Genomic DNA, 26046 nt, shown 5'->3' with positions numbered 1-26046 from the left:
TTGGGGAAGAAACTGTTTTAGTGTCTGGTGGTCCTGCTGTGGATGCTACACAGCCTCATCCCTGATCGGATTGAACAAATGGTCCATGAGCAGGGTAAGTGATGTTACTGACCTTTCTCTGGCACCTTTCTGTATTTGCATGTCCTTGATGGTGGGTAGGTTGGAGCTAGTGAAGCGATGGGCAAGTTTGGCCACTGGTTGTTGAGCCTTCCTGTCTACCACTGTGCGGTTTGTCAAGATGCTCTCTACGGCGTAGAATAACGTTAGTATGAATGCATGTAGTCCCACTTTCTTCGGCCTCCTTGCAAAGTACAAGCATTAGTGAGCTTTCCTGATTGTGTAGGATGTGTTCTGGGACTATGAGAGGTTGTGTGTGATGTGCACTCCCAGGATTTCGAAACTGCTCGCACTTTCCACTGTTGTGCTGCAGTTGTAAAGACAGGGGTAGATTGTGAGGTCCACAGTCCATCTTAGAATTCCAGAGCTTGTTCAGAGTCTCATAACAGCGACCGAAGCAGCAGCACTCAAGGTTAAGAAATCCATACGTCAGCACTGTTAGTATCGTAACCAACTATTGCGCACTAATTAATGGCAAAAATCACAAAATGCTGGAGGAACGCAAAAATGAGGAAATCTGCAGATGCTGGAATTTCAAGCAACGCACATCCAGGTTGCTGGTAAACGCAGCAGGCCAGGCAGCATCTCTAGGAAGAGGTACAGTTGACGTTTTGGGCCGAGACCCCTCATCAGGACTAACTGAAAGAAGAGGTAGTAAGAGATTTGAAAGTGGAAGGGGGAGGGGGAGATCCGAATTAATAGGAGAAGACAGGAGGGGGAGGGATGGAGCCAAGAGCTGGACAGTTGATTGGCAAAAGGGATATGAGAGGATCATGGGACAGGAGACCTAGGGAGAAGGAAAAGGGGGAGGGGGGAAGCCCAGAGGCTGAGCAAGGGGTATAGTGAGGGGGACAGAGGGAGAAAAAGGAGAGAGAGAAAAAAAAGTGTATATAAATAAATAAATAAATAATGGATGGGGTACAAGGGGGAGGTGGGGCATTAGCAGGTTAGAGAGATCAATGTTCATGCCATCAGGTTGGAGGCTACCCAGACGGAATATAAGGTGTTGTTCCTCCAACCTGAGTGTAGCTTCATCTTTACAGTAGAGGAGGCCGTGGATAGACATATCAGAATGGGAATGGGACGTGGAATTAAAATGTGTGGCCACTGGGAGATCCTGCTTTCTCTGGCGGACAGAGCATAGGTGTTCAGCGAAACAATCTCCCAGTCTGCGTCGGGTCTCGCCAATATATAGAGGGCCGTATCAGCAGCACCAGATGCAGTATATCACCCCAGCCAACTCACAGGTGAAGTGTCACCTCACCTGGAAGGACTGTCTGGGGCCCTGAATGGTAGTGAGGGAGGAAGTGTAAGGGCATGTGAAGCACTTGTTCTGCTTACAAGGATAAATGCCGGGAGGGAGATCGGTGGGGAGGGATCGGGCGGGACGAATGGACAAGGAAGTTGCAAAGGGAGTGATCCCTGTGGAAAGTGGGGGGGGGGGAGGGAAAGATGTGCTTAGTGGTGGGATCCCATTGGAGTTAGCAGAAGTTACGGAGAATTATATTTTGGACCCGGAGGCTGGTAGGGTGATAGGTGAGGACAAGGGGAACCCTATTCCTAGTGGGGTGGCGGGAGGATGGAGTGAGAGCAGATGTGCGTGAAATGAGGGAGATGCATTTGAGAGCAGAGTTGACGGTGGAGGAAGGGAAGCCCCTTTCTTTAAAAAAAGGAGGACATCTCCTTTGTCTTGGAATGAAATGCCTCATCCTGAGAGCAGATGTGGTGGGGACGGAGGAATTGCGAGAAGGGATTTTACAAGAGACAGGGTGAGAAGAGGAATAGTCCAGATAGCTGTGAGAGTCAGTAGGCTTATAGTAGACATTAGTGGATAAGCTGTCTCCAGAGGTAGAGACAGAAAGATCTAGAAAGGGGAGGGAGGTATCAGAAATGGACCAGGTAAACTTGAGGGCAGGGTGAAAGTTGGAGGTAAAGTTAATGAAGTCAACGAGCTCAGCATGCGTGCAGCGAAGGGAAATTGGGGAACAGATACCAGTATAGGCTTGGAACATAGATTGTTCCACAAAGCCAACGAAAAGGCAGGCATAGCTAGGACCCATACGGGTGACCATGGCTACACCTTTGGTTGGGAGGAAGTGGGAGGAGTTGGAGAAAATCGACACTTCGGGTCTTCATCGTCACTGGAAAGGAAGGGTCTCGGCCGGAAACGTCCACTGTTTATTCCTCTCCATAGATGCTGCCCGACCTGCTGAGTTCCTCTGGCATTTTGTGCGTGTTGCTCTGGATTTCCAGCATCTGCAGAATCCCTTGTGTATATCGTGGCAATAGTTCGATAGGCACTGATTAATACCTACAGTTTAAAAAAGAGATTGCCTGGGTAAACCGTTGTGATTCGATGTTTCGTTCGCTGAAGTTCAGCGAGGAGGAAATTTGAACACCCTTCCTGTGATTACCGTTTCCCCTGCTCGCCCATTCATTGCAGGTGCGACGGGTCTTTAAAACTTCACGCTCGACTTCATCCTCACCGCAACGTGTCGGAACAGACCGCAAATTTTCAGCACCAACAAGCAGCTAAGTTAGTGGGTGGAGTGGGGGGAAGTCCTTGGTATTTCACAACGGGGGGTTTTGTTTCTAGCCTTGTCTGACGAACAAGACCCCGCCGAGATGCGTTTGTAAACAGTCACTTGGAAACGAAACAGTGCCGAGAGGGAGGCGAGCGGGCTCTAATTGGACACTCCCCTGTCGGCTTCCCCCCGGCGCTGGGAAGAAACGCCAAGACGTGGATTTTCCTCGCAGGCATCAGGCGGGAGGTGCTCGGCAGCAGCGAGCTGGCATTCGGTGTTCAAACGCGAGCACCGGGAGGGTTGCAGAGAGGTGAGCCACCTCATGAACCGCAAAGGAGCCGGGGCCGTACCTGGAGAGAGAGGGTCGCGCAGCGCGGCGTGCTAACAGGTAAGAAGAGGTCGGTGTCAGATACACTGAATGCTGGCGGAACTCGGCAGGTCAGGCAACATCCATAGAGAGGAATAAAGAGCCGAGACCCTTCATCAGGTTAGAGTCAGCCTAGGTCCAAGGAGAGAGGAGGACGAGCTCGGCGAGGAATTGTCCCCGCTCCGGCACAGGGCAGGGACGGCTTTGTCGGAAAAGCCACGCAAACGGCTGCAGAGTCAGGAACACCGGATCGCGAAGTGCGCTCCCGTGACAAACGCGGTGGACTGACGACCATGTTCACACCTTCCCCATAAAACACCAGAGTTTTTCCACTTTTGATTTAGCATTCTGTCAAACAGCGGCCGATTCCACTCACTTTTCAGAACTTCGGTTACCGCGCTAAGACTTAACTCGCGAATTCCACACTAAGTGTGCTGTTGCTATGTGGTTTTATTGTGTTTCGCCATTCCAGTTTTCTAACAAAACCCCACAAATCAACTAAAAGTGCTTCTTTTTTCATTCGTAAGTTTGTTATTTGCCCGGAGCGTAAACTATTCTAAACGACAGTGAATTAAGAAAAAGAAAACGCCTTCAAACGCTATGTTTACCCACAAGAGTTTCCCCAGAGGAACTAATTCCTCTTTTAAGGACGACAACTCGTGTCCTGTTTTATCTATCTTTATTTTTGTATTTACAGTTTATCATCTTTTGCATATCGGTTGTCAGTCTTTGTGTAATTTTCCCATCGTGTTTCTTTGTACCTATTGAGAACGTCAGCGATAAAAAAAAACGAATCTCAGGGTAGTATTTAGCGACATAAAGGCACTTCGATAATAAAGTTACTTCGAACTTTTTCCTGGAGGTGGTCCTCGGGATCAGCGGAATAAAACGACAAGGGGTTGAAAGGTAGAGTTTTAAAACGATAAGGTTACCGCGTCTGCTATTTGTGAAGGTCGCTGCTTGTAGAGACGTGGGGGTGAGCCCCTGCGTGCAGGGAAACGCCGAGGGGAGAGCAGGGCGCTTCCCCCTCTGTGCGCGTCCCGGGTCTCCGGGGACGTGAGTGGGCCGGCGGCGCTGCCGGTCCATCTGCCGTTCACTTGCGTGAACCGCGGTCAGCCGAAACACTCCACGGAACACGGCCCATCAAACTACAGCGATCCACGTTTCTCCCCGGCGGTGACCTAACACCGCAAAGCAAAGTCAAAATAAATTTACTTTCAAAGTACATGTACAACGCTGAGATTCACTTTCTCTCGGGCATTCACAAAGAAACAAAACATAATAATAACAAATAAGCAATAAATATCGGGAACGTGAGGTGAAGAGTCCTTGAAGTGACCCCGTGTGTTGTAGGAAGCGTTCAGTGATGGGGTGAGTGAAGTTCAGAGGATTGGCTTGCTTCCTTATAAAAGCCGCTTGGTGGGATGGTGGGATTCAGCGTGCGTTTTTCCATGCTGCCACTAACCCGGGGAACTTCTCCCAAGTTTCGCTTTAAGAGACAAGCACCGCCCAGACCTGAGATTATATGTCAGCGATTACTTACTGAGAGAATAGACCCTTCCAGCCGCACCGCCCATCACCCCCCACCAACCCCGATTTAACCCTAAACTAATCACGGGACAATTTACAATGACCAGTTAACCTACTCTGGTCGTCTTTGGACCGTGGGAGGAAAGCGGGGTCCCGACGAAATCCCTCGCATTCCGGGGGCAGGACGTGCGGAGACTCCCTGCGGGGGGGACGCGGGGATTCGAACTCCACCGCCCCGAGCTGTAATAGAGTACGCAACAAGGATGGGAGCTGCATAGAATCAGTTCGAAAATCATCTCTAGATACCTCAAGTTATTAAAAATCTATAAAAATGTAAAATTTTCATGAGATTCCAGAAGAGCAGGAATGCGAAAAATGCATCAAGTTAACACGGGCGGTGCAGACGCTGCCTCACGGCGCCAGGTTTCAAGATAGTTTAATGTCATTTCTAATACACAGGTGTGAGGGAGAATGAAATAATGGTTACTCCGGATCCGATGCAGCACAAAAATCACAATAAGATAAAGAACACGGAGAATAATAGAAAAAAATAAAATGAATATAAGGCAGTCTATATTCATAGCCGGGTGGCAGGGTGGAGATGGGTCTCTGCCAAAGGAGGTGTAAGGCGCTCCTCCTCTCCGCTAGCCTGCAGGTTATCCCTGGGGAAGGTGTAGCACCTGCTTAACTCTCTCTCCTCCACCCTCACAACCCTCCCCACCCCACCCCCCTCCCAATCGATCAGGGTAGGATGAATCCATGGGAGCATATGGTGGATGGTGGTATGAGTAGCTACCTCAGCTCCTGGTTATGCAACCATTGATGCCAGGCGGACAATCCCTGAAGAGTATTGATAGTGATTGGGGTCACCCGTCTTGTGAAGACACTGCCCAGAAGAAGCCAATGGCAAACAACTTCTGTAGAAAAAAAATGGCCAAAAGCAACCGTGGTCATGGACAGACGCTGATTGTCCACGACGTACCACACAGCAGACGATAATGATGATAGATTGTATGTCCACAAAGTGACACAAGGCAGAAGGTGACTGACAGGAAATGATGAAGGAGTGGTGGTTGACTGTGTGGAGAGGTGGGTGAGTGGGTGGAGGTGTTGATCAGCCTTGCTGCTTGGGGTAAGTGACTGGTTTTGAGTCTGGTGGCCTTGATGTCGATGCCACCAGACGCTGGCTCGATGTTGACCTCAGGTGCTGTTGCTGTGGAGTCTGCACACTCTGCCTGTGACCGTGCTGGTTTTCCTCCCGGGTGCTCCAGTTTCCTCCAACATCACAAAGATGTGCAGACCGGTAGATCATAAACAAGGGATTCCGCAGGTGCTGGAAATCCAGAATAACACACACAAAAAGCTGGAGGAACTCAGCAGGTCAGGCAGCATCTGTGGAGAGGAATGAGTGTTTTGAGGTTTCTGCCTTCTGCCCCCTTCCTTTCCAGTCCTGATGAAGGGTTTGAGCTAAAATATCAACTCTTTATACCTCTCCATGGATCCTGCTGAGTTCCTCTGGCACTCTGTGTGTGTGTATATGTGTGTTACTCTGGGCTTCCAGCATCTGCAGAATCTCTTGTGTTTATGATGTAATGCTGAGACCTTATACGGTTTTGGTCTGACTGCATTTGGAGTACAGTATTGTGAGCAGTTTTGGGCTCCTTATCTAAGAAAGGATGTGCTGGGGGTCCAAAGGAGATTTGTGAGAAGCATTCTGGCAATGAAGGAGTTAATGTATGAGGAATGTTTGACCTTTCTCGGCCTGTTCCCACTGGAGTTTAGAAGAATGAGGTGGGGTGGGGGGATCTCATTGAAAAGCCTAGGCAGAGTGGACATGCATACAATGTTTCCAATACTGTGAGTGTCCACGACCAGGGGCACAGCCTCAGAATATAGGGATGAGGAGGAACTATTTTAGCTAACTGGTGGAAATTCTGTGGAATTCATTGCCACAGGCGGCTTTGGAGGCCAAATCATCAGATATATTTAAAGCAGAGTTTGATAGGCTCTTGATTCATAAGGGTGTCAGTGAATATGAGGAGAAGCCAGAAGAATGGGCCATGATGGAATGGCAGAGCAGACTCCATGGGCCAAATGACCTAATCCTGCCCCTGTGTCTTATGATTTTATGGCAGCAATCCCTGTTATATTCTTCCTCTAGATACCCTGCCATGTTGGTTTGCACAATCAGTAAGTGGATTCAAAGATTCAAAAATCTCCTATGACAATTGCATCTCTCTTCAAAAATGCCATGGATACTTCCCCATTCATTTTCAGCCTTTGGTGACATACCAGATCTCCTCAAACTCCCAATGAGGTAGAGCTGCTAGAATGCCTTCTTCAGGATTGCATCAATATGTTGTGCCCAGGATTGATCCCCTGAGATGTTAACACTCAGGAACTTGAAGCTGCTCACCCTTTCCACTGCTGGCCCCTCAAAGGTAAAAAACACCAGGCCCATCCATGTCGTCTTTCTCGATCTCAGCAGAAGCTGGCATGATACAGTTGCATAGTGGTTAGTGTAACATGATTACAGCACCAGCAACCGGGGTTCGATTCCTGCCACTGCCTGTGAAGAGTTTGCATGTTCTTCCCACGACCGCGTGGGTCAGTAGGCTGACTGGCCACATGGTTTCAATCGGGCAGCGGGGACTTGTTGGGCCGGAAAGACTTGTTACTGTGCTGTATCTCTATATTAAGCAATGAAGTAGTTAATTTGATTCTACCCTGCCTCGGCATCACGACTCAACATTACTCAGACACTTGCCTTAGATAACAAGACTATTTCGCCTCCTTTCCCTTCCTAGCCTAAACACAGGCAGAAATGATGGAAACATTCAGTGGCCTCCGGGGAGAATCGGGATCAGTGTTTCAGGTCCTTACATCAGAAGCATAATTTTTAACCCCTGCAAGCTGACCACAGCTCGAGTACTTTGCACTGGCAATGTAAGAGTGACCTAGAGACACATGACAGCAACCAGAAACTGTTGTCGTCTGACTCAGGTTTAGTATCTCTGTCTTGTGTGTTGTGAAATGTGTTGTTTTGTGGCAGCAGTTCTGTGCAAAGACATAAAATTACTATAACGTGCAAAGTAAATAAATAATGCAAAGAAGAATAATGCGGGAGTGTTCACGGACCACTCAGAAATCGGATTGTGGAGGGGAAGATGCTGCTCCTGACTCAGTGAGTGTGGGTCTTCAGGCTCCCGTACCTCCTCCTCGGTGGTAGTAATGAGCAGAGGGCTTATTCCAGGTGGAGAGGATCCTTAATGATGGGTGCAGCTTTCTTGATGCATCATCTCTTGAAGATGTCCTTGACGGTGAGGAGGGTTGTGCCATAGCTGACTCTGTAACCCTCTGCAGCCTCTCACATCTTGTGCATTGGAGCCAGATCTCCACCTGCACATCTGTAGAAAATTTAAAGTGTCTTTGGTGACATATCAGATCTCCTCAAACTCCCAACGAGGTAGAGCTGCTAGAATGCCTTCTTCAGGATTGCATCAATATGTTGTGCCCAGGATCGATCCCCTGAGATGTTACCACTCAGGAACTTGAAGCTGCTCACCCTTTCCACTGCTGGCCCCTCAAAGAGGACTGTTGTGTGTCCTCCCAATGTCACCTTCCTCAAGTCCTCAATCAGTTCACCATTAGTTCACTAGCAAGGTGCAGTGGGCTCTCAGACCTGGGTGTTGGTCTTGGTGAGGGTGGTGAGCCATTCTCAGACCTAATGCCATGATGGAAAAGGGAACAACCAGGGACAGCTCCTCTCTGCACACAGCTGGTGTCTCATCAGATATATGGTATCAGATACTGTTGGGCAGGACACAGGCAGAAGAGGTTCTGTAGATGCTGGAAATCCAGAATATATATATAAATATCTCACACACACACACACACACACACACACACACACCAGGTCAGGCAGCATCTATTGGAAGGAATAAAGAGTTGATGTTTTGGGCCGAGACCCTTCAACCAGATGCTGCCTGACCTGCTAGTACCTCCAGCAAGAGAAAATCTGCAGATGCTGGAAATCAAAGTAATACACACAAAATGCTGGAGGAACTCAACAGGACCCAGGCAGCATCTATGGAAAAGATTAAACTGTTGACACTTTGAGCCGAGACCCTCCAGCATTTTGTATCTGTTACTGACAGGACACTGGCTAGCCTTCCCCACCGTTACCTCTCACACATAGGAAGTAGTGGTGTGATTAGTGTGTGGATTAATTCAAAAGCTTTCCAGAAGTTAACACTTTAAAAGTTTCTCATTTCTACTGCTCTTGGGTAACTTCCAAAACCTGCGTTGCAAATAACATCATAAAATAATTAAATTGTGATCTAAAACTGGAATGTGGATGCCTTATTGTGAATTGAACTGTAAGCAAATATAAATAGTGCCAAATTTCAGAGCAGTAGTCCGATGAGGAAATAGAAACCTCACTAGCAAACAGTACAAGTTGAAAAATTAATGTTCAATGCTAGAAGCAACACACATCAAAGTTGCTGGTGAACGCAGCAGGCCAGGCAGCATCTCTAGGAAGAGGTACAGTCGACGTTTCAGGCCGAGACGTCGACTGTACCTCTTCCTAGAGATGCTGCCTGGCCTGCGCAACTTTGATGTGTGTTGCTTGAATTTCCAGCATCTGCAGAATTCCTGTTGTCCAATGCTAGAACTTGTGGGAGCTCGCCTGCCATCTTCTGCCACCTAGTGGTGAATTAACAGTAACACAGCAGTCACCTTAACTGGCAAGTTAAATTCAATGTCCAAATTACATTTATTATCAAAGTACATATATGTCACTATATACAACAATGAGATTCATTTTCTTCCAGACATTCAAAATAAATTCAAAGGAATACAATAGTCAATGAAAAGCTGCACACAAAGACAAACAACCAATGTGAAAAAGACAACAAATTGTGTAAATACAAAAAGACAAAATAACAATAATAGATAAATAAGCAATAAATAATATTGATTTATAGAGTCCTTGAAAATAAGTTATAAGGTTGTGAGGACAGTGGGGACCTCAGTGTTGGGGTGAGTGAAGTTATCCATGCTAGTTGAAGAGCCTGCAGATTGAGGGGTGGTAACTGTTACCTCGGGCTCCTGTACCTCCTTCTCAATTGCGGGAGTGAGGAGAGAGCTCTTTTGTCCAAGAGCCTGATGGTGGAGGGGTAATAACTGTTCCTGAACCTGGTGGTGTGGGTCCTGAGGCTCCTGTTCCTTCTTCCCGATGGCAGCAGTGAGATGGCCCGGATTGGTGTCGGGGGAGAGGGGGTGGAGGGGTTCTTTGACGATGGATGCCGCTTTCCTGCAACAGGCTCCTTGTAGATGAGCTCAATGGTGGGGAGGGCTTTACCTATGAAGGAGATTATAGATTAAAAATTAAGATTAGATTTATTTGTCACATGTATATTGAAACATACAGTGAAATGTGTATGTTTCTCCTAACACACTGCTTGCCATTCTCCCCATGCTAATGCTAACCAACCATCAAACCTGCAGATAAGAGGGGGGCGGGTGCTGTAGTTGTTTGCGGACTGACCGCTACCTTGGTGAGGCCAGGCCACACTCTTAAACACCTCCCCTTACTTACCCCTCAAACAGTACCCCACTAAGGAGCACCAGGCCATTGTCTCCCGCATCTTTACTGACCTTATTAACTCAGGATCTCCCACCCACTCCCACCAGCCTCATAGTTCCCTCACCCCACTCCCCCCATTTCTACCTCCTACCCAAAATCCGCAAACCTGCCTGTCCAGGTAGACCCATTGTTTCAGCTTGTTCCAACCCGTCCGGACTTATACCTCGACTCAGCTTTACCCACACCCCCTCCGGTTCAGTCCCTTCCTACCTACGTTTGGGATACTTCACATGCTCTGGAACTTTTCAATGACTTCAGGTTCCCTGGTCACAGTTATCTGATTTTCACCACGGACGTCCAGTCCCTATACACCTCCGTCCCCTAACAGGGAGGTCTTAAAGCTCTCCATTTCTTTCTAGATAACAGACCTAACCTGATACCCTCCACCACCGTTCTCCTCCATCTGGTGGAACTAGTCCTCACTCTCAATAATTTCTCCTTCGGCTCCTCCCACCTCCTTCAAACAAAAGGTGTAGCCACGGGCACTCACATGGGTCCCAGCTATGCCTGCCTTTTTATCAGCTGCATGGAACAGTCTATGTTCCAAGCCTATCACTCCCCAACTTTTCCTATGCTACATTGACGTCTGCATTGGTGCTGCTTCCTGCACCCATGCAGAGCTCGTCGACTTCATCCATTTTGCCTCCAACTTCTACTCTGCCCTCAAATTTACTTGCTCCATTTCTGACACCTCCCTCCCCTTTCTCAATCTCTCTGTCTCTGGAACTTCTGCCATTTCTGATGGGATTCAACCACCAAGCACATCTTTTCCTCCCCCCCCCCCCCCCACCACCTTCTGCTTTACACAGGGATCCCATTCTATGCAACTCTCTTCTCCATTCAGAAAGTTGAGGTGTTGTTTGTGATGGTACTTAATGTGCTGGTCCTGGGACAGATCCTCTGACATGATAACGCCAAGGAATTAAAAGTTACTGACCCTCTCCACATCCCATTTCCTAATGAGGACTGGCTCATGGACCTCCAGCTTCCTCCCAAGACCATAAAACCAGAAGACATAGAGACTGAATTGGCCTATCCATCGAGTCTGCTCCGCCATTTCATCATGGCTGATCCATTTTCCTCTCAACCCAATTCCCTGCCTTCTCCCTGTAATCTGTCACTCCCTGACTAATCAAGAACCTATCAACCTCTGTCTCAAATTCATCCAATGACGAGGCCTCTACAGCCGTCCCTGGCAAAGAATTCCACAGATGCACTACCCTCTGGCTAAAGAAATTCCTTCTCATCTCTGTTCTAAGTGAATGTCCCTCTATTCTGAGGCTGTGCCTTCTGGTCCTAGACTCACCCACAATAGGAAACATCGTCCCTACATCCACTCTATCTAGGCCTTTCAGCATTTGATAGGATTTAATGAGATCCCCCCTCATTCTTCAAAATTTAATGAGTACAGGCCCGTAACATCAATCACTCCTCATACAATAAGCCTTTCATTCCTGGAATCATTCAAGTGAAACTCTTCTGAACCCTCTCCAATGTCAGCACATCCTCTCTTAGATAAGGGCCCAAACTGCTCACAATACTCCAAGTGAGGCCTCACCAGTGCTTCATAAAGCCTCAACGTTACATCTTTGCTTTTATATTTGAGTCCTCTTAAAATTGCATTTGCCTTCCTCACCACCAACTTCACCTGCAAATTAACCATATAGCCATATAACAATTACTGCACGGAAACAGGCCATCTCAGCCCTTCTAGTCCGTGCCGAACTCTTACTCTAACCTAGTCCCACCGACCTGCACTCAGTCTATAACCCTCCATTCTTTTCCTGTCCATATAGCTATCCAATTCAACTTTAAATGATAATATCAAACCTGCCTCAACCTTTAGTGAATCCTACACAAGGACTCCCCAGTCCCTTTGCACCTCAGTTTTTTGAATTTTCTCTGCATTTAGAAAATGGTCAACCCTTTCATTTCTTCTATCAAAGTGCATGACTATACATGTCCCGACACCGTATTCCATCTGCCACTTCTTTGCCCATTCTCCTAATCTGTCTAAGTCCCTCTGTACCCTCTCTTCTTCCTCAAAACTACCTCCTCCGCTCCCCCCTCCCACTCACCTAGCTTCATATTGTCTGCAAACTTGGCCACAAAGCTATCAATTCTATCATCCAATTGATTGATGATAAGTGAAAAGAATCTGTCCCCACACAGACCCCTAGTCACTGGCACCCAACCAGAAAAGGCCCCCTTTATTCCCACTTTTTGCCTCCTGCCAATCAGCTAATGCTTTATCCATGTCAGTATCTTTCCTGTAATTCTTGTTAATCAGTCTCATGTGCAGCAAAGGCCTTGCTCCTGTAGTCAATCATTTCTTTGGTTTTTGTGATGTTGAGCAGGAAATTGATGTTGCAGCATCATTCAGCCAGATTTTTGATCTTCTACATCAGGAGATTTCCTGCCTTTCCATTTATTAAAGGCAGGATTTAAGTACAGTTTTAGCTTGCACTTCAATAACAAATTCGAATGTTTATTAATTCTTTCCCAAACAATTGGTATGCGGAGAAATAACATGAATGTAGCCTTGTTCGTTTGTACTCTTAAGAAGCCTGTTTTTACATCAGCACAGGGGGCGTGGTAGCATATTAGCTAGAGTAATGCTTCATGGCTCCACTGATCGGATTTCATTTCCTGCCGCTGTCTGTAAGGAGGTTTCATACTCTCCCTTGACTGCGTGGGTTTTCTCCGGGTGCTCCGGTTTCCTCCCACATTCCAAAGATGTACTGGTTATAGTCAGTGAGTTGTGGGTTTGCTACGTTGGCACCAGAACCATGGCCACACTTGCGGACTGCCCCGGAAGGTGTTGGTCATCGACACAAATGATGCATTTCACTGTATGTTTCGATTTCCGACGTACTGTATATGTGGCGAACGTACGGTGACGGCGTTCGGACCCAGCGTGGCGGTCGCGCTTCACGGAGGGACTGCGTTTGTGTGGCTGCTCTCCTCAGTGCTGATGGGAGGACGTTTTCAAAATTCTGAGGTTCATGTGATTATTGGACTGCGGTTTATGTTGGCCTCCTTCAGTTTTCGGTCTTTCCTTTCTCGTTGCTGATTGGTGGGTAGGCGATGTGTTGGTTTTTGTGCGAGGAAGCAGGTTGGGGATTTGAGGTCTGACCTTGTTGCTGTTTTTCTGTGTGGGGGATCTGTGAGTTTTTTGTGTTTGTGACAGAGAGACAGGTTGGGAGTTTGATGTTATTGTTGCTGGGTTTTTTTCTGCGAGGAAGGGGTTTGGGGGTTTGAAGTTATTGTCGCTGTTTTTTTTGCGATGGAAGGGTTTGGGGTTTTTGATATTCCAGCTTCTGTTATATGGGTGGAAATCTATTAGTTTTTTTGCAAGGGAGGGGATTGGGGGTTTGGGGATTGCTGTTCCGTTTTCCATGTCAGTGATCTGTTAGTTGTTGTGCGAAGGAGGGGGGGTTGTGAGTTTTGTTTCTTTTTCATGCATGTTGATGTCTTTTCTTTCAACGCCTTCCATTTTTTTTGTATTTCGTAGCTATCTGGAGAAGACAAATATCAGAGTCGTATTGTACATACATACTTTGGCAATAAAATGCAGCTTTAAAACGTTTGAGCCTTTAAAGCTGTTCTTTAGCAGAAAACATACCAACCATTTTAAGAGGATGGAAACAATTATCTTAACTCAAAGTGGTTGGTATGTTTAAAAATACAGGGAACGCTTCAAGTAAGAAACCGTTTACCTTTATGATAATTATGTATTTTCTTCTCAACTAGTTTCACGTTGTAATTTCCCGTTATAGGCTTGTGACCTTCGTAATTCACCAGAGGAGGCAACTACTTCAAAGAGTGTACAACCACGAATTAAATACAGTCAAATCCATATGCAGACTATCGCAGCAAACAGGGTTTGGGAACCTGCTGAGGTTATAAACAAAGCAAAGAGGTTTCTGAAGCTGCGTCTGTCAGTCAGTTTATTGCAGCCATTCTCAATCCCGTCAGGGAAGAGGCTACGTAGCATCCATGCCAGGACCACTAGGCTCAAAAGCAGTTACTTTCCCTGAGCAGTAAGACTGATCAAGTCACTTGGGTCGTCACGGCCAGGGGTGGGCGGGGCGGTGTAGTGGGGTAGTAGGGTGGTGGGGATAAGCTCCCATGACTTATTAAATGCTCCCAGTAGCACGGGTCTTAAGTAGTCTCTGACAACCAAGTCCAGATCCTGGCCTTCATGCGTGGCCTAGCTACTAAGCCTGGCAGAACCATTTCTACTGACTGGAAAAGGGTCAAAGGCGGGCTACGGGCGCCATAAAATCAGTTGCTTCAGCGTGGTTGGCAACTCATCCAGGAGAAGGAAAACTCTGATCCCAAACCTCTACTGCCATGAGGAAGGCTTCGGGAGCGAACCCAGAGGGAAAAATCCAGAGCTGGAGCACCTCAGGCAGCCCGATGTTGCATTCACTGCTGACTGGTAATTCCTGCGATGCTGCTGGTGCCAAACCGTATCGGTCTCTGCTCTTCCTCTGGATTCATCAGCCGCGTGGAGAGGAGGAGCCTGCTGTATGGGCAGCAGCTTGCTCTCCGTACCATGCTGCCCTGACTTGCGTATCTCAGAGACAGCTGAGACGCAGACCCCATGGTCGACCCTTAGCAATGCAGGGCCTCAAGTACTGATGAACACCTCCACGCACTAACTCCACCACTGCGTCATGATTTCTTGTCAGTCACGTTATTTAGCCCCTAGCATCACTTCATGGACATGCAATCAACTATGTACATAATCTATCTTACATATTTTATTATTATTGTGCTCTGTATCTTTTGTTAATATCTTTGTGCTGCATCAGAACTGGAGTAATAATTATTTCTTTCTCGTTCCCCTTGTGTACTGGAAATGGAATTAAACAATCTCTCATCTTGCAGTTGTATGGAGATCTGGGTCACAAGACTTCACTCATATCCCACTCAATCACCTGCCTGCATTGGCCTCAATGGCTGTTGCTCTGGCTCACCTTCAGCGGATGTAACGTGACTGGCTGTGCTCAGTGTGTCACCCTGGTACAAAACCTATCTGTGCAGTCAGTCACTCCACAGGGCTAGTGGGAAATCTGGTCTGTGATTTCAGTCACCCCAACCTGCAAAAGCTCATTTCAGAGAGGTAGCACCATCAATTTGCGGGAGACTTCCGGAGAGGTGGGATGTCTGCAATAGAGTAGCTCCTTAGCAGCTGGCCATCTAGTTTAAATAACGTTAGCTATGCTAATGAACGAATGACACCTGTTAAACTCACCTCAACATGTCTTTTACAGTTTTAACCCACCATAGGCAATAGAAAAGTCACTGTCGCAAACAGTGCAGCGAGCAACACTGTCGTTATTTTGACCCCTATTAGGCAGAGGTACACTTTAGTGTAGTCTGGGGTGACGTATGTTCTATATTTTCTTTTTTTGGAACACTCTGCCACTCTGACTTTTTTTGGAACTCTCTCGCTCTTGCTCTTGCTCTCGCGCGCTCTATCTCTCATGGTCACTCTCACTCCTGCTCGCTCTCTCTCTCACTCTCTCTCTGTCTCTCTCTCTCTCATGGTCTCTCTCTCGTGGTCGCTCTCACTCGCGCTCGCTCTCTCGCGCTTCCTTTCTGGCTCTTGCTCTCTCTCTCTCTCTCGTGGTAGCTCTCTCGCTCTCACTCTCTCTCTCTCTCTCTCTCTCTCTCTCTCTCTCTCTCTCTCTCTCTCTCTCGTGGTCACTCTCACTCACGCTCGCTCTCTCGTGCTTGCTTTCTGGCCCTTGCTCTCGCTATCTCATGCTCGGTCTCAAAAAAATCAATTTCCGGGACATTGTATATAATTTGCGGGCATCAGGGAGCCACTATTAATTTGCCGGAGACTCCCGGAACTTCCGGGAGAGGTGGGAGGTCTGTGATTTTGTGCAGGTTCAGATTCAGATTTACTTACCGCATGCATTCTGAAACATACAGTGAAATGTGTAATTTATGTTCCCCGGTGTCAACATAGCATGCCCACTGTGTTTAGCAGAACCACACAATCAGCAACAACAGCAACAAAACAAGTCCCTTTCCCACTCCCTCCACCCAGGCCAATGAGCTCCAGTCCCAGGCCTGGACTCTCAGACATCGGGGTTCTGAGCTCCAGTCCCAGGCCTGGACTCTCAGACATCGGGGTTCTGAGCTCCAGTCCCAGGCCCGGATTCTCAGATATCGGGCCTCCGAGCTCCAGTCCCAGGCCCGGATTCTCAGACATCGGGCCTCCGAGCTCCAGTCCCAGGCCCGGACTCTCAGACATCGGGGTTCTGAGCTCCAGTCCCAGGCATCAGGGCTCTGAGCTCCAGTCCCACGTCCAGACTGTCAAACATCGGGCTTCCGAGCTTCAGTCCCAGGCCCAGACTCTCAGACATCAGGGCTCCAAGCTCCAGACAAGCTGACTTGGGTCTTTGACCTTCAGGCAAGTGACTTCACTTCAATTTCAGCACTCCTTCAAGGCAAATTTTGGGAAAGTTTTATGTTGATCCCTGAGAGTGGAGGAAGCCCAGACCGGAACTCAAACACCTGATGCCTGAGAGTTCTGGCCAGGGACTGGAGGAGGCTTAGTTCTGTGAAACAAGCACATTCAGCAAAAATTACATTTGGAAATAAATAATGCTTCTTGGCAATTTAATTCTAAGCAAAAATGATTAGTTTATAGCTTGACTGAATGTCATAAGTGTAGGCATAGATAGATAAGAAAGGGTTTTGTATTTATGAAGGGTCTTGGCCCGAAATGTTGACTATGCATTTTCCTCCTTACACTGAGTACAGAGTTAAGGAGCACTACAGTGCAGAAACAGACCCTTCAGCCCATCTAGTCCTTGCCTAGTCCCATTGACCTGCACTCTGTCCATAGCCATCTATCCCTCTCCCATCCATATACCTATCCAAATTTCTCTGAAAACTTGATCTCTAACCCATACCCACCACTTCCACTGGCAGCTCATGCCACACTTTCACTACCCTCTGCTTTTGACTGAGTTGGAAAACTACATACTATTCCCTTCTCAAGAAAGAAAGAAAGTTGAAGTTATATCGGAAGTTGGTGAAGACATAATTGTTGTATTTTGTGCAGTTCTGGTCACCTACCTTCAGGAAATATGTCAATAAGACTGAAAGAGTACAGAGAAAATTTACAAGCACGTTGCCAGGTCTTGAGCACCTGAGTTACAGGGAAAGATTGAATAGGTTAAGACTTTACTCCCTGGAGGGTAGGGGAATGAGAGGAGATTTGATAGAGGTATACAAAATTGTCAGGGGTATAGATAGGGTAAATGCAAACAGGCTTTTTCAACTGAGGCTGGGTGAGACTAGAACTAGAAGTAATGCGTTAGTAATGAAATAACTTGTTTATAGAGCACTTTTCATACGGATGATGTAGTTCAAAGTGTTTTACAATGGGATAAAGGGCAATCATGAAAATAACAGACAAAAAGCTATTGTTAAAAAGCTAGGTTAAATAAATGGGTTTTGAGCATGTGTTTAGAAGTGTCTACTGAGTCTGCATCCCTTATAGTTTTTAAGTACACAGTCCACTGTTTAGGAGCATAGTTCAAAAAAGCTGAACAGCCAATTATCTTTGGCAGGAGATAGTTTAAATTTAAAAGACCAGCAGAAGAAGACCTGAGAGCTCGAGCAGGGTTATAAACTGAAATGATTTTGTGTTATACTCCGGTCCCAGACCATGGAGAGCTTTAAAAACAAGTAAGAGAACTCCAAAATCAATTCTAAAAGATACCGGAAGCCAATGCTGAGTAGCTAGGCGGAATGGGGTGCTCCCTTATCCTGGTTTTAGTTAAAAATCTAGCAGCTGCATTCTGAATGAGTTAAAATTTGTCAGTAGGTTGCTTTGGAAGGCCAGTAAAAAGTGTATTGCAATAAAGTAATCTATTCAATATAAAGGCATGAATTAGTTTCTCAGCATCCTTACGTGCCTTAGCAATATTTCTTAAATGTAGAAATGCTGTTCTAATTAACTTCCTTATGTGGGATTTAAGATTCAAATCTTAATTAAGGATAACATCCAGGCTTGCTCAAGGAGAGCCAAGTTCTCAAATTTAGCAGTAAGTTTATCTCTTTTGGCTTTGGGACCAGCCAAAAGTATTTTATCTTTATTTAGTTTTGGGAAGTTATTGCTCAAACATTTGTTTATTGCAGCCATACCAGAAGTTGGAGAGAATAGGTTGTTATCATCATTGGGCTCACACAAGATGTTCAGTCATGTGTCATCTGCATAACTGTGGAAATCAAGTTTATGTTCTCCAATGCTGTTTCCTAAGGGGATCATGTATACGGAGAAGAGTAGGTTAAGGGTGAAAGGTGAAACGTTTAAGAGGAACTTTTTCACTCAGAAGACTGTGAGAGTGTGGGAATGGTGGTTCTCATTGAGGGGTCAGCAGTGGAAAGGGTGAGCAGTTTCAGGTTTCTGGGTGTCAGTATCTCTGAGGATCTATCCTGGGCCCACCATACTGATGCAATACAAAGAAGGCACGACAGCAGCTATATTTCATGAAGGGGTCTTGGATCCAACATCAGCAGGTTTGGGAACAGTTACCAGGCTCCTGAACCAGTGTGGATAACTATGCTCACCTCAGCTCTGAACCATTCCACAACCTGGAGACTCTTTACAGCTCATTGCCTCAGTATTATTTTTTATTTGCAGTTTGTCTTCTTTTCCACATTGGTTATTTGTCAGTCCTTGTTTATGTATAGTTTTTCATAAGTACTATTTTATTTCTTTATTTTTCTGTATTGCTTGCAAGAAAATAAACATATGAACAAATATGTACTTTGATGATAGATCTTGCTTTGACTTTGGTTCTGTCATGACACTACCTTCAGTGCATCACACAATGTTAGGCTGCTCTATTGGTCGGGGTCGGTCTTAGATGTTGTGTCCCAGCTGTCTACATGATACACAAGCCAGGGCACTACAATATGGGGAGCAAGCTGTTTCACATACAGCAGGCTCCCCCTCTCCATGCAGTTGAGGAATACAAAGGAATGGATACAGTTTGGCACCAGCGAAGTCGCAGGAGATGCCAGTCAGCATTGAACTCAACGTAAGACAGTCTTAGGGAGTCCAGCTCCAGTCTTTTCCTTGGGGCTCACTCCCAAAGCCTTCCCCATGAGTGGGTATAACCACAAGGCAGCGGATGTTTGAGATCAGAGTTTTCTTTCTCTTTGAAGAGCTGCTAACCATGGCTGACGAGCCCCATCTGTTTTTAGGACAACTGGTTTTAAGGTGTTAGTAAACCACCTTTGCTCCTTCTCCTGTCAGTAGAATTGGTTCCGCTAGGCTTAGCAGCCAAGCTGGATGTGAAGGCCATACAATAAGTATTGGTCCAAAATTATATTACAGATCTATGTTTTACTATGTAAGTAAAGCAATTTAAAATTTCTGATATGAGTAGTGTCAGATCTGCACATACAGGTTCCTCCCAATCTCCACCCAAGTAGCAGGAAGCTCCTGCCATTCGTTTCCAACTCGTCACCTGCAGCCTATTTAAACCCAGCTCTCATCCACAATCCTTATTTTCTCGTCGAACCAGCCGGCCTCAACCACTTGCTCCTAGCCTTCACTCTCTCTGCCTAAGGTTTACCTTGTTGCTTGTTGTGTTCACTCTTGCTTTGTGGCCCCTCCTGTCTTGTTATTTTGCAGCTAGTTATTAAAGTTATTGCTCACCACTAAACCATCTCCACTGCTCTACATTTGGGTCAATTCTTGACAAGTTTATTTTATTTTATTTAGAGTTACAGTGCAGACAGGGCCTTCTGGCCCAATGAGCCTACTACCCAGCAACCCTTGACAACCCAGCTTTAACCCTAACCTAATCTCGAGACAATTTACACTGCCCAATCAAGCTATCCAGTACATCTTTGGACTGTAGAAGAATTTGGAGGACCTGGTGAAAACCGCACACAAGCAGTTGATCTGAAAGTATATCTTATATTAAAACTATTTTTTTTGCTTTCTTCACAGAAGAAAATCTGGTCTCACAATGGGAAATCTACCAATTATATTATTCCTTTCCACAAGTACATTGATACTTGCCTTTGAGATTGGCACTGAGAATGACTACACCTGGCACTTACAGAGGGCACCTCAAGTGTTGGACAGAAGAACGAAGACCATCAAACCTCCAAGATTTGCAGCTGAAACCAAATTGTTGCTTAACTCAACCTGTGGGATCGCTTGTCAAAAGAAACTACCGTCACCAACTGTGTCTGACCTTCAGAATTACCTTTCGTATGAGACGGTGTACAGTAATGGGACACGCACAATGACTGAGGTAAACATCAGAGAATTTGATCTGAAGCACGAACTTGAGTACACCAAGGGTAGCAGTTATTCGAGGAGGAGGAAGAGGCAGGTCTTCGGGTTGGACAGCAGGTTCAGCATTAGCCAGAAGCAGTTCGTTACTAACTATCCCTTCAACACTGCGGTGAAAATCTCCACAGGATGTACCGGCATTTTAGTGTCCCGGAAACATGTGCTGACAGCAGCTCACTGCATCCACGACGGCAAAGACTATGCGAAGGGTGCCAAGAAGCTCCGAGTTGGATTTCTAAAGATGAGATCCAAGGGAGGTGGTAGAAGAAGAGGGTCTAAGAGGATTAAGCGATCAACAAAGGATAAGCCGTCTTTCCAGTGGTCCAGGGTCGTCCGCACTCAAGTACCAAAGGGGTGGTTCAAAGGTGTCGGTGAAGATATTGCAATCGATTATGATTACGCCATTCTGGAGTTGAAAAGGGCCCAGAAGCACAAGTACATGGATATTGGCATTAGTCCCCCTGTGCAGAACATGCCAAGCAGCCGGATTCACTTCTCGGGCTTCGACAACGACAGGCCGGGCAAGTTGGTTTATCGGTTTTGCACCGTGTCTGATGAGTCCAATGACCTGCTCTACCAGTACTGCGACGCCCAGCCTGGATCAAGCGGCTCAGGCATCTACATTCGGCTTCGGGATCCCGAGCATCGCGTCTGGAAACGGAAAATCATCGGAGTCTTTTCCGGTCACCAGTGGGTGAAGATCAACGGCGGGCAACAGGACTACAATGTGGCCGTGCGCATCACGCCTCTTAAATACGCACAGATCTGTTTCTGGATACATGGAAACTATGCTGATTGCAGAGATGGTTGATGGAATCTGTTACTCCTGTTACTCACTTTCACGTCCGCGTACTTCTGTACAGACATTGGCCGATCTGGATGATAGTTTTCCACTGAGAGTCATTGAAAAGACAAGTGCAATTTCATCTTGATTATAATAATCTGTTCAGGGTGCTCTAATTTATGAAAATGTAAAATTAACAGCAGCCTTTCGGAGCATATCAATAAATGGGGTGCATTGCCGTCAGATATTCAGTATTTATCTTAGTTAATTATTCATCTGCAGGATTGAGATATTCAAAGCCAGTACAAACCTAATAAGTATTTAGTTAATGGTGTTGAAAGTTCCATGTATTAAAATGTCTCCTTATTCTCATTTCTAATGTTATTTTTAGTGTTGACGGATTCACTGCCACAATCTCTAGATGATTAGAATCAGAATTAGGTCTGTTGTCACTGGCATACAATATGTTGTGAAATTTGTTGTTTTGTGGCAGCAGTACTTTGTAATACGTAGTAATAAAACATAAATTACATTAAGAAATGGAAATAAAAAATCGAGTAGTGCAAAAAGAGGGAAAACATTTAAAAACTAAAAATCATGTGGGAGTGTTCAAGGGTTCATTGTCCATTCAGAAATCTGGTGGTGGAAGGGAAGAAGCTGTTCCTGAAATGGTGAGTGTGTGTCTTCAGGCTCCTGTACCTCCTCCTTGATGGTAGTAATGAGAAGATAGCATGTCTTGGGTGATGGGGGTCCTTAATGATAGATGCTGTCTTTTTGAGTTATCACCTTTTGAAGATGTCTCCAACTGCTGGGGAGGCTAGTGCCGATGATGGAGCTGGCTGAGTTTACAACTTTCTGCAGCTTTTTCTGATCCTGTGCAGTAGCCCCTCCGTACCAAGTGGTGAAGCAACCAGGTAGAATGTTCTCCACGGTACATCTGTAGAAACTTGCAATTGTCTGCTGACAAACCAGTTCTCCTCAAAGACCTAATGAAATATAGCCACTATCGTGCCTTCTTTATCTTATAAACGAAACACTATTCATTCACACTTTAAGCAATTTCTTGTATTAAGCTACTACGGTTTCTGCTGCATCAACATGTCACTTGCATCAAATTTAAAATGTCTTGTAACCTAAGGGGAAGTGATTCTTACCCTTGTACTGATTTTGCATTACATCATTTTCTGTTGAAGATATATGGTAGGTGATCTTCATAGATTTTTCCCCTATTGAAGGGAATATGTTATCATCAATTTTTTTATGACTTTAGCACAAATATGCCTTTTTGTAAATGAACTGCCAAAATGGAATGCATTCTACAGATAGATATAATATAGGTCCTCCCCACGTTCAAAGTAAATTTATTATCAAAATACATATGTGTTTTTAAAATTTTTATTTCAAGATACAGCACAGAGTGGACCCTTTCAGCCCTTCGAGCTGCACTGCCTCAGCAGACCCCGGTTTGACCCTAGCCTATTCATGGGACAATTTACAGTGACCAATTAACCAACATCGTTGGACTGTGGGAGGAAACTGGAGTACCCAGAGAAAGCCCAAGCATTCCACGGTACGGACTCCTTAGAGAAGATGCCGGAATTGAACTCCAAACTCCAAAGCCCCAAGCTGTAATAGTGTGGCAATAACTGCTGCACTACCGTGCAGTATTTATACATTTATACTACTCTGAGATTCATTTTCTTGCAGGCATCCGCAGTAGTACAAGAGAATCAATGGAGAACTACACACAGACTGATTGCTGTCATCTGGTGGTAGCCCGGGCAGTTTGCAAGTGGGAAAGGTGACCATGAACCAAATTCACACACGGCAGAAGATGTCAGTAGCTCCGCGGCAAATTCACCTCAGCCATCTCCAAAACACCTGTTTGTGGGTGGAGGCTGAACCTAAACCAGGCGTTTGTACACAAAGAAGGGCCTGTAGTTACAAAGCTTAGTAAAATTAAAGAGAATACTGCAGCTTGTAAAAGGAATTGAATTCACACAACAAATGTTCACTCAATCAAAGTGTAATTAAATCGATGCAGTGAATGAAAATGTAAATGGGATTTGTTAGTTAAATTTATTTAAGTTTCAACCATCATTTCATTCTTTTCATGACCTCTGTCTCCTCTGAACCCATAAAAAGTATTGAGGTAGTGATAAGTCAAAGTACTATAGAATCTAGCACTTTCGTAGCCATCCACTAAAAATGCCTTATTCAAGGTTCAAGATTGTCTAACGTCATTTCCAGCACATAGTGTAAATGCAAACAAAATAATTGTTATTCTGGATCCGATGCAGCACCAAAGAAACACAGTAAAATAAAGAACACAATAATTTTTAAAAAACAATAAATATTGATACTTAAGGTAGCTTACAGACATAATTGATTGTATGTCTGTAAAGTGATGCTGAGCACAGGAGTGTCTGTACATAAGGTGACTGACAGCAAATGATAAAGTAGTGGTGGTTGGGGGTGTGGAGGGGTGGGTTAATGGGTCGAGGTCTAATCAGCCTATGGTGTTACAGGAGTGAATGATACTTCAATGGGATTTGTCATTCTGTATGGCAAGGCAAATCAAATCAATCTCTTTAAAAATGTGTTGTCAGAAGCTTATATTTTTCAATTGCATCGAGCTAACTGTGTAGATTAGAAACTAACGCTTCAAGTATCAACCTGATCATTTGATTGCTAACAGCACATCACTCTTATTTATACAGAGAACAATGACAAAGATCTATTGGTTTGTATTCATGAAGAAGGTAGACAAAATGACAATGTTTCAGAACTTGTATCTGGGCAGAGTGGTAAAACCCTGAACATTTCCTGGCAAATTCTGTTCTTTGAAACCAGATACAGAATTCTGTCCTAAACAAAAACTTGAGTAATATTAGCTTACTCCTATTGCAGGAGGACAAAAGTATTGAGTGAGGCAGAGAATGCCATAGATGTTCGGTGAGAGTAAGAGTTCGGCACGGACTAGAAGGGCCGAGATGGCCTGTTTCCGTGCTGTAATTGCTATATGGTTATATGTGAGGTATGGTCAGGTGCCATGGTGACCGAGCGGTTCGCGCGATGCTCAGGGTGTTGGAGTTCAGAGTTCGGACTTCAATTCCGGCATCCATTGTAAGCAAGTTTATACGTCCCTTCACACGTGTTTGTGCATTCCCCCCCCCCCCCGCCAGAGCTCCGATTTCCTCCCACAGTCTAGAGACTTACTGGTTAGTGGATTAATTGGTCATTGTAAATTGTCCTGTGATAAGGCTAGGGTTAAATCAATGGGTTACTGGGTGCCACAGCTCAAAGGGCTGGAAGGGCCAGTTCCACACTGTATCTCTAAATAAATAAATATATATATACGAATAATAATGTCTGTGAAACGTTTGAGGAAAGTTCTACCACTTTAGAAGGGCTGGAGCTACCCTATCTGTTGCACTCACTGTCATTGCAGGTTAGGTGACAGTAAAGATTAAATAGGGAAAAAAAAGGTATTTACCTAAGAATTGTAAAATGGTGCACACTGTTAACTCTTAAAAAATAAATACAGCTACACTCAAAGCACAACACCATTGAGGGAATTCTACACAACACTTCAAGGAAATATTTAAATAATGATGGTCATTAACAAATAGAACTTGAAGTCATTTATTTTGAATTAATGACAAGCACACAAAAATTTAATTTATTTGTTAGAATTAGATTTTGATTAACGATATTCAAGAAAATCACTGATTTTTCTATTTGAAGTGTACAATGAGAATATGTTTACCTAAGATAATTAGTAATTAAGTTCATTGTTTTAGAAAAATAATCCAGCTGGGTAATAGCTGATGATGGCCATTAAATAAAGACATAAAAATAAAGATTAGCTTTATTTGTCACATGTACATCGAAAAATTGAAACACCCAGTGAAACGTGTTGCTTGTGTCAAATCGTATCAGTGAGGATGTGCTGGGGGCAGCCACAAGTGTCACCGGGCTGCTGGCACCAACACAACATGCCTGCAGCTAACTGGCCCTTATCAGTATGTTTTTGGAATGTGGGAGGAAACCAGAGCATGTGGGGGAAACCCACGCAGTCACAGGGAGAACGTACAAACTCCTTACAGCCTGCAGCAGGAACTGAACCCCGATCTTACAGCTGCCACTGTGAAGCAGTTTCTGCTCTACCGTGCTACTCGAAATTCATTAAGGGAAAAGAATAACTAAACCCAGGTAATTTTGTTGTTTTTTTTTTGCTTTGGGCAAAATATAAGTTGCTTTGCATATTTGCTCTTAAGTGTCATTTTAAAATAAAACTCTGAAATGCATGGTTAGATAGTGGTACTTTTGATAGATCCACTGTTCTGATGTACAGTATATTGTGTAAGACATGATCTATGAATTTCACTGTATGTCGAGCAGAAAAATACAGATCTTCTCTGTTCTTGGTTATCTGTTGTGTTTTTTATTGTTGGAAATAGACACTTAATATACAAAATACTCTCTGTGATCACTTTATTAGATACAGGAATAGAACCCTTGAGGTCGTCTTCTGCTATAGCCCATCCTCTTCATGGTTTAAAGTGTTGTGCATTCAGGGACGCTCTTCTGTACACCACTGTCGTAACACATGGTTACCTGAGTAGGAACATGGACGGCTACAGCACAGGAACAGGCCATTCAGCCCACAATGGTGCGGCCCATCCACTTTGAGGTTTGACATGTGTGTTAAGAGATGTTCTT

The 26046-nt window shown here is 45.3% G+C and overlaps 1 protein-coding gene across 5 annotated transcripts in view; it reads left to right on the top strand.

Moving 5' to 3' along the window:
• prss35 (serine protease 35) overlaps positions 1-25755 on the top strand; it is a 39967-nt gene extending 14212 nt beyond the window's left edge. For 4 of the 5 annotated variants that reach the window (XM_072245816.1, XM_072245794.1, XM_072245807.1 and 1 more), the window contains one exon: positions 20187-25755. In XM_072245816.1, the coding sequence (XP_072101917.1) occupies positions 20206-21348 (1143 nt within the window). In that variant the 5' untranslated portion in view covers positions 20187-20205 and the 3' untranslated portion in view covers positions 21349-25755. Of the gene's footprint in view, positions 1-2739; positions 3031-20186 lie in introns of those variants that run through there. The other variant, XM_072245789.1, reaches the window with a different exon arrangement.
• Positions 25756-26046: the final 291 nt, after the last annotated feature.

This window comes from Mobula birostris, chromosome 2 (assembly GCF_030028105.1).
Source record: "Mobula birostris isolate sMobBir1 chromosome 2, sMobBir1.hap1, whole genome shotgun sequence".
Taxonomy (NCBI): Eukaryota; Metazoa; Chordata; class Chondrichthyes; order Myliobatiformes; family Myliobatidae; genus Mobula; species Mobula birostris.
This window is presented reverse-complemented; position numbering and strand designations above follow the sequence as displayed.